This window comes from Bombina bombina, chromosome 5 (genome assembly GCF_027579735.1).
Source record: "Bombina bombina isolate aBomBom1 chromosome 5, aBomBom1.pri, whole genome shotgun sequence".
Lineage (NCBI taxonomy): Eukaryota > Metazoa > Chordata > Amphibia > Anura > Bombinatoridae > Bombina > Bombina bombina.
This window is the reverse complement of record NC_069503.1, coordinates 1381391-1396826: the sequence shown is the minus strand read 5'-3', so window position 1 is coordinate 1396826 and position 15436 is coordinate 1381391. Positions and strand designations below refer to the sequence as shown.

Genomic DNA, 15436 nt, shown 5'->3' with positions numbered 1-15436 from the left:
AAGTTTGTAAAACTGAATTGTGGGTGTGGTGAGGGGTGTATTTATAGGCATTTTAAGGTTTGGGAAACTTTGCCCCTCCTGGTAGGAATGTATATCCCATACGTCACTAGCTCATGGACTCTTGCTAATTACATGAAAGAAAGAGAGAAGCGCTCAACCTGGGAACGAACAACAGCATAATAGCTTGTTCTATGGCTAGTTAGCACCTTAGAAGCAGCCTCTTTTTGCTCAACATGTGCCTTTCAATGAGATGAACTTTCCTGAAGCATATCAGTCTGATCCTGACTTAACAGTGCAGTCCAGCCCTAAGTGTGATGCGGGAATCCAGACGTGGACCCGTTGCTCAGTGTGCCTAGAGGGATATGGCTGCACCTCACTGACGAGGCCCACAATAGGCCGAAACGTACGTCTGGGGTTTCGCTGTTTCTCTTGTTCAGAGAGGGATTGCCTGGTATTTCGGGGCTGGACTGCACTGTGAAGTCAGGATCAGACTGATATGCTACAGGAAAGTTCTTCTCTGTGAAAGGCACATATTGAGCAAAAAGAGGCTGCTTCTAGGGTGGTAACTAGCCATAGAACAAGCTATTATTCGTACCCAGGTTGAGCGCTTCTCTCTTTATTTATACTGCTGTACTACATACTTACAGGGAGATACTGAGGGCTGCTGCACTACTACATACTTACAGGGAGATACTGAGGGCTGCTGCACAACTACATACTTACAGGGAGATGCTGAGGCTGCTGTACTACTACATACTTACAGTGAGATACTTAGGGCTGCTGCACTACTACATACTTACAGGGAGATACTGAGTGCTGCTGTACTACTACATACTTACAGGGAGATACTGAGGCTGCTGCACTACTGCATACTTACAGGGAGATACTGAGGACTGCTGCACTACTACATACTTACAGGGAGATACTGAATGCAGCTGCACTACTACATACTTACAGGGAGATACTGAGGGCTGCTGCACAACTACATACTTGCACGGAGATACTGAGGGCTGCTGCTGTACTACATACTTACAGGGAGATACTGAGGCTGCTGCACTACTACATACTTACAGGGAGATACTGAGGGCTGCTGTACTACATACAGGTAGATACTGAGGCTGCTGTACTACTACATACTTACAGGTAGATATTGAGGCTGCTGTACTACTACATACTTACAGGGAGATACTTAGGGCTGCTGCACTACTACATACTTACAGGGAGATACTGAGTGCTGCTGTACTACTACATACTTACAGGGAGATACTGAGGCTGCTGTACTACTACATACTTACAGGGAGATACTGAGGGCTGCTGCACTATTACATACTTACAGGGCGATACTGAGGGCTGCTGTACTACTACATACTTACAGGGAGATACTGAGGCTGCTGCACTACTGCATACTTACAGGGAGATACTGAGTGCTGCTGTACTACTACATACTTACAGGGAGATACTGAGGCTGCTGCACTACTGCATACTTACAGGGCGATACTGAGGGCTGCTGTACTACTACATACTTACAGGGAGATACTGAGGGCTGCTGCACTACTACATACTTACAGGGAGATACTGAGGCTGCTGTACTACTACATACTTACAGGGAGATACTGAGGCTGCTGTACTACATACTTACAGGGAGATACTGAGTGCTGCTGTACTACATACTTACAGTGAGATACTTAGGGCTGCTGTACTACATACTTACAGGGAGATACTGAGTGCTGCTGTACTACTACATACTTACAGGGAGATACTGAGGCTGCTGTACTACATACTTACAGTGAGATACTTAGGGCTGCTGTACTACATACTTACAGGGAGATACTGAGTGCTGCTGTACTACTACATACTTACAGGGAGATACTGAGGGCTGCTGCACTACTGCATACTTACAGGGCGATACTGAGGGCTGCTGTACTACTACATACTTACAGGGAGATACTGAGGCTGCTGTACTACTACATACTTACAGGGAGATACTGAGGCTGCTGCACTACTACATACTTACAGGGAGATACTGAGGGCTGCTGCACTACTGCATACTTACAGGGCGATACTGAGGGCTGCTGTACTACTACATACTTACAGGGAGATACTGAGGCTGCTGCGCTACTGCATACTTTTTATACACATTATCTGCAAAATAGTCACCTCCATTAATGCACGCCTATTTCCCTTGGTGTGCCCAAGTCCTAAAACAATTACCTGCACTAAGCTGTATAGCTGTGAAGATTTATTGTGCCGTCCATGCACTGCTTGCTGGGGACTGTGGCACAAACACCAAGTTAAAACATCCTAAGTGTATGACAGAGCTTTTAAAGTGTAGCTCCTGTATGGCACAGAATCTATAATTATAGCATCTAGTGCACACTGGAATGAGAATGGTATTTGCTTCATGTGCTTTCACCAGCTAAAGGGTCAGGAAGAAAAAACATAATTTATGCTTACCTGATAAATTCCTTTCTCCTGTAGTGTAGTCAGTCCACGGGTCATCCATTACTTATGGGATTATATCTCCTCCCTAACAGGAAGTGCAAGAGGATAACCCAAGCAGAGCTGCTATATAGCTCCTCCCCTCTAAGTCACACCCAGTCATTCGACCAAAACCAACGAGAAAGGATTAACTATAGGGTGTAGTGGTGACTGTAGTTTAATTTAAAATTTAGACCTGCCGTAAAAACAGGGCGGGCCGTGGACTGACTACACTACAGGAGAAAGGAATTTATCAGGTAAGCATAAATTATGTTTTCTCCTGTTAAGTGTAGTCAGTCCACGGGTCATCCATTACTTATGGGATACCAATACCAAAGCTAAACACGGATGACGGGAGGGACAGGCAGGACCCTTACACGGAAGGAACCACTGCCTGAAGAACCTTTCTCCCAAAAACAGCCTCCGAAGAAGCAAGTGTGTCAAATTTGTAAAAGGTGTGAAGTGAACACCAAGTTGCAGCCTTGCAAATCTGTTCAACAGAGGCCTCATTTTTAAAGGTCCAAGTGGAAGCCACAGCTCTGGTAGAATGAGCTGTAATTCTTTCAGGAGGCTGCTGTCCAGCAGTCCTCTCACACGTCCTATCTATTAGTTAGGTGCAAGAGAATGACTGGGTATGACGTAGAGGGGAGGAGCTATATAGCAGCTCTGCTTGGGTGATCCTCTTGCACTTCCTGTTAGGGAGGAGATATAATCCCATAAGTAATGGATGACCCGTGGACTGACTACACTTAACAGGAGAAAACTATACTAAGCAGGAAAGAACAAAGGAACAATTCAACTGCGGATAAAAGAGAAAAAATAAATATGGTGGTTTCTCTATCATCTTTCCCTGGAAGTTTACGTCTGTGGATTGGTTTACTTAGTATTGTACAGGCAGCAGATGCTGTATATTCCGTGAGAATACAAACACATTCTAGTGACAGCCGTATGGGAAATGCATGTGGCGCACTGCCGAAAGCAAACTAACTAAAAAAGCCCCATGTTGTGCAGATTGTCTAGAACCTGAGAAATAAAACCATCAGCAATACAGATTCTATCTTTATTTTTTCCCCACAGAGTTACAGATAAATAGTTTCTTTAAAAAAAAAAAAAAAGGGGAAAAACAAAACAATCTAGGTGAGCCAGGATCTGATGGGCTGAGGCTATGGTAACAATCTGCGTCTTCCTTGCCACCGGTAACATGATGGTAGTGGTCAGATGGTGTGGCTGGTGGGCAGCTCTAGTGTGCCACTTCCTTAAGCTGCGCGGTCTGTGCTGGAGGATGGGATCTCAGTTACCCTTACGCGGATTATCGTCATCTTTTAGCCTGGACTTGAGGTGCTGTTTATAAGACAAGATGTCTCCTGACCATTTGGTAACTGCCTGCTTTTCACACACCCAGATTTCCTGAGCAACCTGTGGAGGTACACGAGAATTAAACACTGGAGAAAGAGCAGACGACAATACAGAAATGGCACACACTTCTGCATCTCACCTGCTGTATCAGACGGAAATCGTGGCTTACAAGCATCATTCCTCCATCAAAGTCATTGATGGCATCTGCAAGAGCATCTATTGTCTCAATATCCAAGTGATTGGTTGGTTCATCAAGGAACAGCATGTGGGGATTTTGCCAAGCCAGCCAGGCGAAACAAACGCGGCATTTCTGTCCATCAGACAAATTGCGGATTGGACTCACCTGGAGATAGAAAGCAAAATAAGGGTAAGCCCATGAAATATTTAAGATAGGGATGCACTGATACCGATACTAGTATCGGTACCGATACCAAGTATTTGCATGAGTACTTGTACTCGTGCAAATGCACCGATACTTAAACCAATACCTCTACTTCCTACCCATATGCTATCTTGTGGCGTTTTTTCAAACTGCATGTTCCCATTTCATTTTAAACTGGAGTGGAGACTAAACTAAAAGTTGTTTAGTACTGTTCTGACAATACAAATTGTTATTTGTATTATTGTAGGAGAGATCACTGTACTGTGTTCAGACAAATCCCTGAAGTACTGGGCAGTTAATAAACAGATTTCCAGCTCTGGCAAAAATTACCCAAAAAATATATTTCTGCCCCATGCAGTGGTGTGGAAAGTGAAAGACTGTTCAACTTAGAGTCAAACCTGCATACAAATGTCAGATTGATGTTATATAACAGCCCTACAACCCAATTGTATCCCCCCTTTAAATTTAATATTTTATTGTAATATTTTTTATTTACATGTTCAGTGAACTTTTTTATTATTTCATAATGTCTTTTGAATTACAGCCCTTTATAATTATAAAGAAGGAATCTTAAATAATTAGTCTGTATTGTGCTTGGTAAACTGTCACATGACATTAAAAAAAAAGTATTGGTAATTGGTATCGGCGAGTATTTGAAAACAAGTATCGGTACTTGTACTCGGTCATAAAAAAAACAATTTATGTAAGAACTTACCTGATAAATTAATTCCTTTCATATTAGCAATTAGAATGTATGGGATATACATTCCTACCAGGAGGGGCAAAGTTTCCCAAACCTCAAAATGCCTATAAATACACCCCTCACCACCACACCCACAAATCAGTTTAACGAATAGCCAAGAAGTGGGGTGATAAGAAAAAAGTGCGAAAGCATAAAAAATAAGGAATTGGAATAATTGTGCTTTATACAAAAAAATCATAACCACCACAAAAAAAAAAAAAGGGTGGGCCTCATGGACTCTTGCTAATATGAAAGAAATGAATTTATCAGGTAAGTTCTTACATAAATTATGTTTTCTTTCATGTAATTAGCAAGAGTCCATGAGCTAGTGACGTATGGGATAATAAATACCCAAGATGTGGAACTTCCACGCAAGAGTCACTAGAGAGGGAGGGATAAAATAAAGACAGCCAATTCCTGCTGAAAATAATCCACACCCAGAATAAAGTTTAAATCTTATAATGAAAAAAAACTGAAATTATAAGCAGAAGAATCAAACTGAAACAGCTGCCTGAAGTACTTTTCTACCAAAAACTGCTTCAGAAGAAGAAAACACATCAAAATGGTAGAATTTATGCTTACCTGATAAATTACTTTCTCCAACGGTGTGTCCGGTCCACGGCGTCATCCTTACTTGTGGGATATTCTCTTCCCCAACAGGAAATGGCAAAGAGTCCCAGCAAAGCTGGCCATATAGTGAAGACCAAGTCGCTGCCTTACATATCGGGCCTTCAAGAACGAGGCTTCTGTTGACCAATGTGGAAGCCACAGCCCTAGTGGAGTGAGCTGTGATTCTTTCAGGAGGCTGCCGTCCGGCAGTCTCATAAGCCAATCGGATAATGCTTTTAAGCCAAAAGGAAAGAGAGGTAGCAGTCGCTTTTTGACCTCTCCTTTTACCAGAATAAACAACAAACAAGGAAGATGTTTGTCTGAAATCTTTAGTAGCCTCTAAATAGAACTTTAGAGCACGGACAACGTCCAAATTGTGTAACAAACGTTCCTTCTTTGAAACTGGATTTGGACACAAAGAAGGTACAACTATCTCCTGGTTAATATTTTTGTTAGAAACAACCTTAGTACGCAAAACCACCTTATCTGCATGGAACACCAGATATGGCGGAGAACACTGCAGAGCAGATAACTCTGAAACTCTTCTAGCAGAAGAAATTGCAACCAAAAATAAAACTTTCCAAGATAGTAACTTAATATCTATGGAATGTAAAGGTTCAAACGGAACCCCTTGAAGAACTGAAAGAACTAGATTTAGACTCCAGGGAGGAGTCAAAGGTCTGTAAACAGGCTTGATCCTAACCAGAGCCTGAACAAATGCTTGAACATCTGGCACAGCTGCCAGTCTTTTGTGTAGTAAGACAGATAAAACAGAGATCTGTCCCTTAAGAGAACTTGCAGATAATCCTCTCTCCAAACCTTCTTGTAGAAAGGAGAGAATCTTAGGAATTTTTATCTTATTCCATGGGAATCCTTTGGATTCACACCAACAGATATATCTTTTCCATATTTTATGGTAAATCTTTCTAGTTACCGGTTTTCTGGCCTGGACCAGAGTATCTATCACAGAATCTGAAAACCCACGCTTCGATAGAATCAAGCGTTCAATCTCCAAGCCGTCAGCTGGAGGGAGATCAGATTTGGATGTTCGAATGGACCCTGAACAAGAAGGTCCTGTCTCAAAGGTAGCTTCCATGGTGGAGCCGATGACATATTCACCAGGTCTGCATACCAAGTCCTGCGTGGCCACGCAGGAGCTATCAAGATCACTGAGGCCCTCTCCTTATTGATCCTGGCTACCAGCCTGGGAATGAGAGGAAACTGTGGAAATACATAAGCTAGGTTGAAGGTCCAAGGTGCTACTAGTGCATCTACTAGAGTCGCCTTGGGATCCCTGGATCTGGACCCGTAGCAAGGAACCTTGAAGTTCTGACGAGACGCCATCAGATCCATGTCTGGAATGCCCCATAATTGAGTTATTTGGGCAAAGATCTCCGGATGGAGTTCCCACTCCCCCGGATGGAATGTCCGACGACTCAGAAAATCTGCCTCCCAGTTTTCCACACCTGGGATGTGGATCGCAGACAGGTGGCAGGAGTGATCCTCCGCCCATTGAATTATTTTGGTCACTTCTTTCATCGCCAGGGAACTCCTTGTTCCCCCCTGATGATTGATATAAGCAACGGTCGTTATGTTGACTGATTGGAACCTTATGAATCTGGCCTTTGCTAGCAGAGGCCAAGCCCTGAGAGCATTGAATATCGCTCTTAGTTCCAGAATGTTTATCGGGAGAAGAGACTCTTCCCGAGACCATAGACCCTGAGCTTTTAGGGATTCCCAGACAGCGCCCCAGCCCACTAGACTGGCGTCGGTCGTGACAATGACCCACTCTGGTCTGCGGAAGCTCATTCCCTGGGACAGATGGTCCAGGGTCAGCCACCAACGGAGTGAGTCTCTGGTCTTCTGATCTACTTGAATCATTGGAGACAAGTCTGTATAGTCCCCATTCCACTGTTTGAGCATGCACAGTTGTAATGGTCTTAGATGAATTCGTGCAAAAGGAACTATGTCCATTGCTGCAACCATCAACCCTACTACTTCCATGCACTGCGCTATGGAAGGACGAGGAACAGAATGAAGCACTTGACAAGAGCTTAGAAGTTTTGATTTTCTGACCTCTGTCAGAAAAATCCTCATTTCTAAGGAATCTATTATTGTTCCCAAGAAGGGAACTCTTGTCGACTGAGACAGAGAACTTTTTTCTATGTTCACCTTCCATCCTTGTGATCTGAGAAAGGCTAGAACGATGTCTGTATGAGCCTTGTAGGTACGCATCCTTTAGATCCACGGTAGTCATAAATTGACTTTCCTGGATAGTGGGTAGAATCGTTCGAATGGTTTCCATCTTGAACGATGGTACCCTGAGAAATTTGTTTAGGATCTTCAAATCCAAAATTGGTCTGAAAGTTCCCTCTTTTTTGGGAACTACGAACAGATTGGAATAAAATCCCATTCCTTGTTCCTTTATTGGAACTGGGTGTATCACTCCCATCTTTAACAGGTCTTCTACACAATGTAAGAATGCCTGTCTCTTTATTTGGTTTGAGGATAAGTGAGACATGTGGAACCTTCCCCTTGGGGGTAAGTTCCTTGAATTCCAGGAGATAACCTTGAGAAAACATAATTTATGTAAGAACTTACCTGATAAATTCATTTCTTTCATATTAGCAAGAGTCCATGAGCTAGTGACGTATGGGATATACATTCCTACCAGGAGGGGCAAAGTTTCCCAAACCTCAAAATGCCTATAAATACACCCCTCACCACACCCACAATTCAGTTTAACGAATAGCCAAGAAGTGGGGTGATATAAAATAAGGAATTGGAATAATTGTGCTTTATACAAAAAAATCATAACCACCACAAAAAAGGGCGGGCCTCATGGACTCTTGCTAATATGAAAGAAATGAATTTATCAGGTAAGTTCTTACATAAATTATGTTTTCTTTCATGTAATTAACAAGAGTCCATGAGCTAGTGACGTATGGGATAATGATTACCCAAGATGTGGATCTTTCCACACAAGAGTCACTAGAGAGGGAGGGATAAAATAAAGACAGCCAATTCCTGCTGAAAATAATCCACACCCAAAATAAAGTTTAATGAAAAACATAAGCAGAAGATTCAAACTGAAACCGCTGCCTGAAGTACTTTTCTACCAAAAACTGCTTCAGAAGAAGAAAATACATCAAAATGGTAGAATTTAGTTAAAGTATGCAAAGAGGACCAAGTTGCTGCTTTGCAAATCTGATCAACCGAAGCTTCATTCCTAAACGCCCAGGAATGAAAAACTGACCTAGTAGAATGAGCTGTAATCCTTTGAGGCGGAGTTTTACCCGACTCGACATAGGCATGATGAATTAAAGATTTCAACCAAGATGCCAAAGAAATGGCAGAAGCTTTCTGGCCTTTTCTAGAACCGGAAAAGATGACAAATAGACTAGAAGTCTTTCGGAAGGATTTAGTAGCTTCAACATAATATTTCAAAGCTCTAACAACATCCAAAGAATGCAAAGATTTCTCCTTAGAATTCTTAGAATTAGGACATAATGAAGGAACCACAATTTCTCTACTAATGTTGTTGGAATTCACAACTTTAGGTAAAAATTCAAAAGAAGTTCGCAACACCGCCTTATCCTGATGAAAAATCAGAAAAGGAGACTCACAAGAAAGAGCAGATAATTCAGAAACTCTTCTGGCAGAAGAGATCGCCAAAAGGAACAAAACTTTCCAAGAAAGTAATTTAATGTCCAATGAATGCATAGGTTCAAATGGAGGAGCTTGAAGAGCCCCCAGAACCAAATTCAAACTCCAAGGAGGAGAAATTGACTTAATGACAGGTTTTATACGAACCAAAGCTTGTACAAAACAATGAATATCAGGAAGAATAGCAATCTTTCTGTGAAAAAGAACAGAAAGAGCAGAGATTTGTCCTTTCAAGGAACTTGCGGACAAACCCTTATCTAAACCATCCTGAAGAAACTGTAATATTCTCGGTATTCTAAAAGAATGCCAAGAAAAATGATGAGAAAGACACCAAGAAATATAAGTCTTCCAGACTCTATAATATATCTCTCTGGATACAGATTTACGAGCCTGTAACATAGTATTAATCACAGAGTCAGAGAAACCTCTTTGACCAAGAATTAAGCGTTCAATCTCCATACCTTTAAATTTAAGGATTTGAGATCCTGATGGAAAAAAGGACCTTGCGACAGAAGGTCTGGTCTTAACGGAAGAGTCCACGGTTGGCAAGAGGCCATCCGGACAAGATCCGCATACCAAAACCTGTGAGGCCATGCCGGAGCTACCAACAGAACAAACGAGCATTCCTTCAGAATCTTGGAGATTACTCTTGGAAGAAGAACTAGAGGCGGAAAGATATAGGCAGGATGATACTTCCAAGGAAGTGATAATGCATCCACTGCCTCCGCCTGAGGATCCCAGGATCTGGACAGATACCTGGGAAGTCTCTTGTTTAGATGAGACGCCATCAGATCTATTTCTGGAAGTTCCCACATTTGAACAATTTGAAGAAATACCTCTGGGTGAAGAGACCATTCGCCCGGATGCAACGTTTGGCGACTGAGATAATCCGCTTCCCAATTGTCTATACCTGGGATATGAACCGCAGAGATTAGACAGGAGCTGGATTCCGCCCAAACCAAAATTCGAGATACTTCTTTCATAGCCAGAGGACTGTGAGTCCCTCCTTGATGATTGATGTATGCCACAGTTGTGACATTGTCTGTCTGAAAACAAATGAACGATTCTCTCTTCAGAAGAGGCCAAAACTGAAGAGCTCTGAAAATTGCACGGAGTTCCAAAATATTGATCGGTAATCTCACCTCCTGAGATTCCCAAACTCCTTGTGCCGTCAGAGATCCCCACACAGCTCCCCAACCTGTGAGACTTGCATCTGTTGAAATTACAGTCCAGGTCGGAAGCACAAAAGAAGCCCCCCGAATTAAACGATGGTGATCTGTCCACCACGTTAGAGAGTGTCGAACAATCGGTTTTAAAGATATTAATTGAGATATCTTTGTGTAATCCTTGCACCATTGATTCAGCATACAGAGCTGAAGAGGTCGCATGTGAAAACGAGCAAAGTGGATCGCGTCCGATGCAGCAGTCATAAGACCTAGAATTTCCATGCATAAGGCTACCGAAGGGAATGATTGTGACTGAAGGTTTCGACAAGCTGCAATCAATTTTAGACGTCTCTTGTCTGTTAAAGACAGAGTCATGGACACTGAATCTATCTGGAAACCCAGAAAGGTTACCCTTGTTTGAGGAATCAAAGAACTTTTTGGTAAATTGATCCTCCAACCATGATCTTGAAGAAACAACACAAGTCGATTCGTATGAGATTCTGCTAAATGTAAAGACTGAGCAAGTACCAAGATATCGTCCAAATAAGGAAATACCACAATACCCTGTTCTCTGATTACAGACAGAAGGGCACCGAGAACCTTTGAAAAAATTCTTGGAGCTGTAGCTAGGCCAAACGGTAGAGCCACAAACTGGTAATGCTTGTCCAGAAAAGAGAATCTCAGGAACTGATAGTGATCTGGATGAATTGGAATATGCAGATATGCATCCTGTAAATCTATTGTGGACATATAATTCCCTTGCTGAACAAAAGGCAAGATAGTCCTTACAGTTACCATCTTGAACGTTGGTATCCTTACATAATGATTCAATATTTTTAGTTCCAGAACTGGTCTGAAGGAATTCTCCTTCTTTGGTACAATGAAGAGATTTGAATAAAACCCCATCCCCTGTTCCGGAACTGGAACTGGCATAATTACTCCAGCCAACTCTAGATCTGAAACACAATTCAGAAATGCTTGAGCTTTCACTGGATTTACTGGGACACGGGAAAGAAAAAATCTCTTTGCAGGAGGTCTCATCTTGAAACCAATTCTGTACCCTTCTGAAACAATGTTCTGAATCCAAAGATTGTGAACAGAATTGATCCAAATTTCTTTGAAAAAACATAACCTGCCCCCTACCAGCTGAGCTGGAATGAGGGCCGCACCTTCATGTGGACTTAGAAGCAGGCTTTGCCTTTCTAGCAGGCTTGGATTTATTCCAGACTGGAGATGGTTTCCAAACTGAAACTGCTCCTGAGGACGAAGGATCAGGCTTTTGTTCTTTGTTGAAACGAAAGGAACGAAAACGATTATTAGCCCTGTTTTTTTATCCTGTGGTAAAAAAGTTCCTTTCCCACCAGTAACAGTTGAGATAATAGAATCCAACTGAGAACCAAATAATTTGTTACCCTGGAAAGAAATGGAAAGTAGAGTTGATTTAGAAGCCATATCAGCATTCCAAGTCTTAAGCCATAAAGCTCTTCTAGCTAAAATAGCTAGAGACATAAACCTGACATCAACTCTAATAATATCAAAAACGGCATCACAAATAAAATTATTAGCATGCTGAAGAAGAATAATAATATGAGAATCATGATTTGCTACTTGTTGCGCTAAAGTTTCCAACCAAAAAGTTGAAGCTGCAGCAACATCAGCTAATGATATAGCAGGCCTAAGAAGATTACCTGAACACAGATAAGCTTTTCTTAGAAAGGATTCAATTTTCCTATCTAAAGGATCTTTAAACGAAGTACCATCTGACGTAGGAATGGTAGCACGTTTAGCAAGGGTAGAAATAGCCACATCAACTTTAGGGATTTTGTCCCAAAATTCTAACCTGTCAGACGGTACAGGATATAATTGCTTAAAACGTTTAGAAGGAGTAAATGAATTACCCAATTTATCCCATTCTTTGGAAATTACTGCAGAAATAGCATTAGGAACAGGAAAAACATAATTTATGTAAGAACTTACCTGATAAATTCATTTCTTTCATATTAACAAGAGTCCATGAGCTAGTGACGTATGGGATATACATTCCTACCAGGAGGGGCAAAGTTTCCCAAACCTTAAAATGCCTATAAATACACCCCTCACCACACCCACAAATCAGTTTAACGAATAGCCAAGAAGTGGGGTGATAAGAAAAAGTGCGAAGCATATAAAATAAGGAATTGGAATAATTGTGCTTTATACAAAAAAATCATAACCACCACAAAAAAGGGTGGGCCTCATGGACTCTTGTTAATATGAAAGAAATGAATTTATCAGGTAAGTTCTTACATAAATTATGTTTTCTTTCATGTAATTAACAAGAGTCCATGAGCTAGTGACGTATGGGATAATGACTACCCAAGATGTGGATCTTTCCACACAAGAGTCACTAGAGAGGGAGGGATAAAATAAAGACAGCCAATTCCTGCTGAAAATAATCCACACCCAAAATAAAGTTTAACAAAAAACATAAGCAGAAGATTCAAACTGAAACCGCTGCCTGAAGAACTTTTCTACCAAAAACTGCTTCAGAAGAAGAAAATACATCAAAATGGTAGAATTTAGTAAAAGTATGCAAAGAAGACCAAGTTGCTGCTTTGCAGATCTGGTCAACCGAAGCTTCATTCCTAAACGCCCAGGAAGTAGATACTGACCTAGTAGAATGAGCTGTAATTCTTTGAGGCGGAGTTTTACCCGACTCAACATAGGCAAGATGAATTAAAGATTTCAACCAAGATGCCAAAGAAATGGCAGAAGCTTTCTGGCCTTTCCTAGAACCGGAAAAGATAACAAATAGACTAGAAGTCTTACGGAAAGATTTCGTAGCTTCAACATAATATTTCAAAGCTCTAACAACATCCAAAGAATGCAATGATTTCTCCTTAGAATTCTTAGGATTAGGACATAATGAAGGAACCACAATTTCTCTACTAATGTTGTTGGAGTTCACAACTTTAGGTAAAAATTCAAAAGAAGTTCGCAACACCGCCTTATCCTGATGAAAAATCAGAAAAGGAGACTCACATGAAAGAGCAGATAATTCAGAAACTCTTCTAGCAGAAGAGATGGCCAAAAGGAACAAAACTTTCCAAGAAAGTAATTTAATGTCCAATGAATGCATAGGTTCAAACGGAGGAGCTTGAAGAGCTCCCAGAACCAAATTCAAACTCCAAGGAGGAGAAATTGACTTAATGACAGGTTTTATACGAACCAAAGCTTGTACAAAACAATGAATATCAGGAAGAATAGCAATCTTTCTGTGAAAAAGAACAGAAAGAGCAGAGATTTGTCCTTTCAAAGAACTTGCGGACAAACCCTTATCCAAACCATCCTGAAGAAATTGTAAAATTCTCGGTATTCTAAAAGAATGCCAAGAAAAATGATGAGAAAGACACCATGAAATATAAGTCTTCCAGACTCTATAATATATCTCTCGAGATACAGATTTACGAGCCTGTAACATAGTATTAATCACGGAGTCAGAGAAACCTCTATGACCAAGAATCAAGCGTTCAATCTCCATACCTTTAAATTTAAGGATTTCAGATCCGTATGGAAAAAAGGACCTTGTGACAGAAGGTCTGGTCTTAACGGAAGAGTCCATGGCTGGCAAGATGCCATCCGGACAAGATCCGCATACCAAAACCTGTGAGGCCATGCCGGAGCTATTAGCAGAACAAACGAGCATTCCCTCAGAATCTTGGAGATTACTCTTGGAAGAAGAACTAGAGGCGGAAAGATATAGGCAGGATGATACTTCCAAGGAAGTGATAATGCATCCACTGCCTCCGCCTGAGGATCCCGGGATCTGGACAGATACCTGGGAAGTTTCTTGTTTAGATGAGAGGCCATCAGATCTATCTCTGGGAGCCCCCACAATTGAACAATCTGAAGAAATACCTCTGGGTGAAGAGACCATTCGCCCGGATGCAACGTTTGGCGACTGAGATAATCCGCTTCCCAATTGTCTACACCTGGGATATGAACCGCAGAGATTAGACAGGAGCTGGATTCCGCCCAAACCAAAATTCGAGATACTTCTTTCATAGCCAGAGGACTGTGAGTCCCTCCTTGATGATTGATGTATGCCACAGTTGTGACATTGTCTGTCTGAAAACAAATGAACGATTCTCTCTTCAGAAGAGGCCAAAACTGAAGAGCTCTGAAAATTGCACGGAGTTCCAAAATATTGATCGGTAATCTCACCTCCTGAGATTCCCAAACTCCTTGTGCCGTCAGAGATCCCCACACAGCTCCCCAACCTGTGAGACTTGCATCTGTTGAAATTACAGTCCAGGTCGGAAGAACAAAAGAAGCCCCCTGAATTAAACGATGGTGATTTGTCCACCACGTTAGAGAGTGTCGAACAATCGGTTTTAAAGATATTAATTGAGATATCTTCGTGTAATCCCTGCACCATTGGTTCAGCATACAGAGCTGAAGAGGTCGCATGTGAAAACGAGCAAAGGGGATCGCGTCCGATGCAGCAGTCATAAGACCTAGAATTTCCATGCATAAGGCTACCGAAGGGAATGATTGTGACTGAAGGTTTCGACAAGCTGTAATCAATTTTAGACGTCTCTTGTCTGTTAAAGACAGAGTCATGGACACTGAATCTATCTGGAAACCCAGAAAGGTTACCCTTGTTTGAGGAATCAAAGAACTTTTTGGTAAATTGATCCTCCAACCATGATCTTGAAGAAACAACACAAGTCGATTCGTATGAGACTCTGCTAAATGTAAAGACGGAGCAAGTACCAAGATATCATCCAAATAAGGAAATACCACAATACCCTGTTCTCTGATTACAGACAGAAGGGCACCGAGAATCTTTGTGAAAATTCTTGGAGCTGTAGCAAGGCCAAACGGTAGAGCCACAAATTGGTAATGCTTGTCTAGAAAAGAGAATCTCAGGAACTGATAATGATCTGGATGAATCGGAATATGCAGATATGCATCCTGTAAATCTATTGTGGACATATAATTCCCTTGCTGAACAAAAGGCAATATAGTCCTTACAGTTACCATCTTGAACGTTGG

General features: G+C 41.6%; 1 protein-coding gene across 3 annotated transcripts in view; it reads right to left on the bottom strand.

Annotated features, from left to right (window-relative positions):
- Window positions 1–3524: 3524 nt before the first annotated feature.
- The window catches only part of ABCF2 (ATP binding cassette subfamily F member 2), a 131291-nt gene continuing 119379 nt past the window's right edge, over window positions 3525–15436 (bottom strand). For all 3 annotated transcript variants that reach the window (XM_053713247.1, XM_053713249.1, XM_053713248.1), the window contains exons 13-14: window positions 3974–4177; window positions 3525–3894 (exon numbers count right to left, since the gene is read on the bottom strand). In XM_053713247.1, the coding sequence (XP_053569222.1) occupies window positions 3769–3894; window positions 3974–4177 (330 nt within the window). In that variant the 3' untranslated portion in view covers window positions 3525–3768. The remainder of the gene's footprint in view (window positions 3895–3973; window positions 4178–15436) is intronic.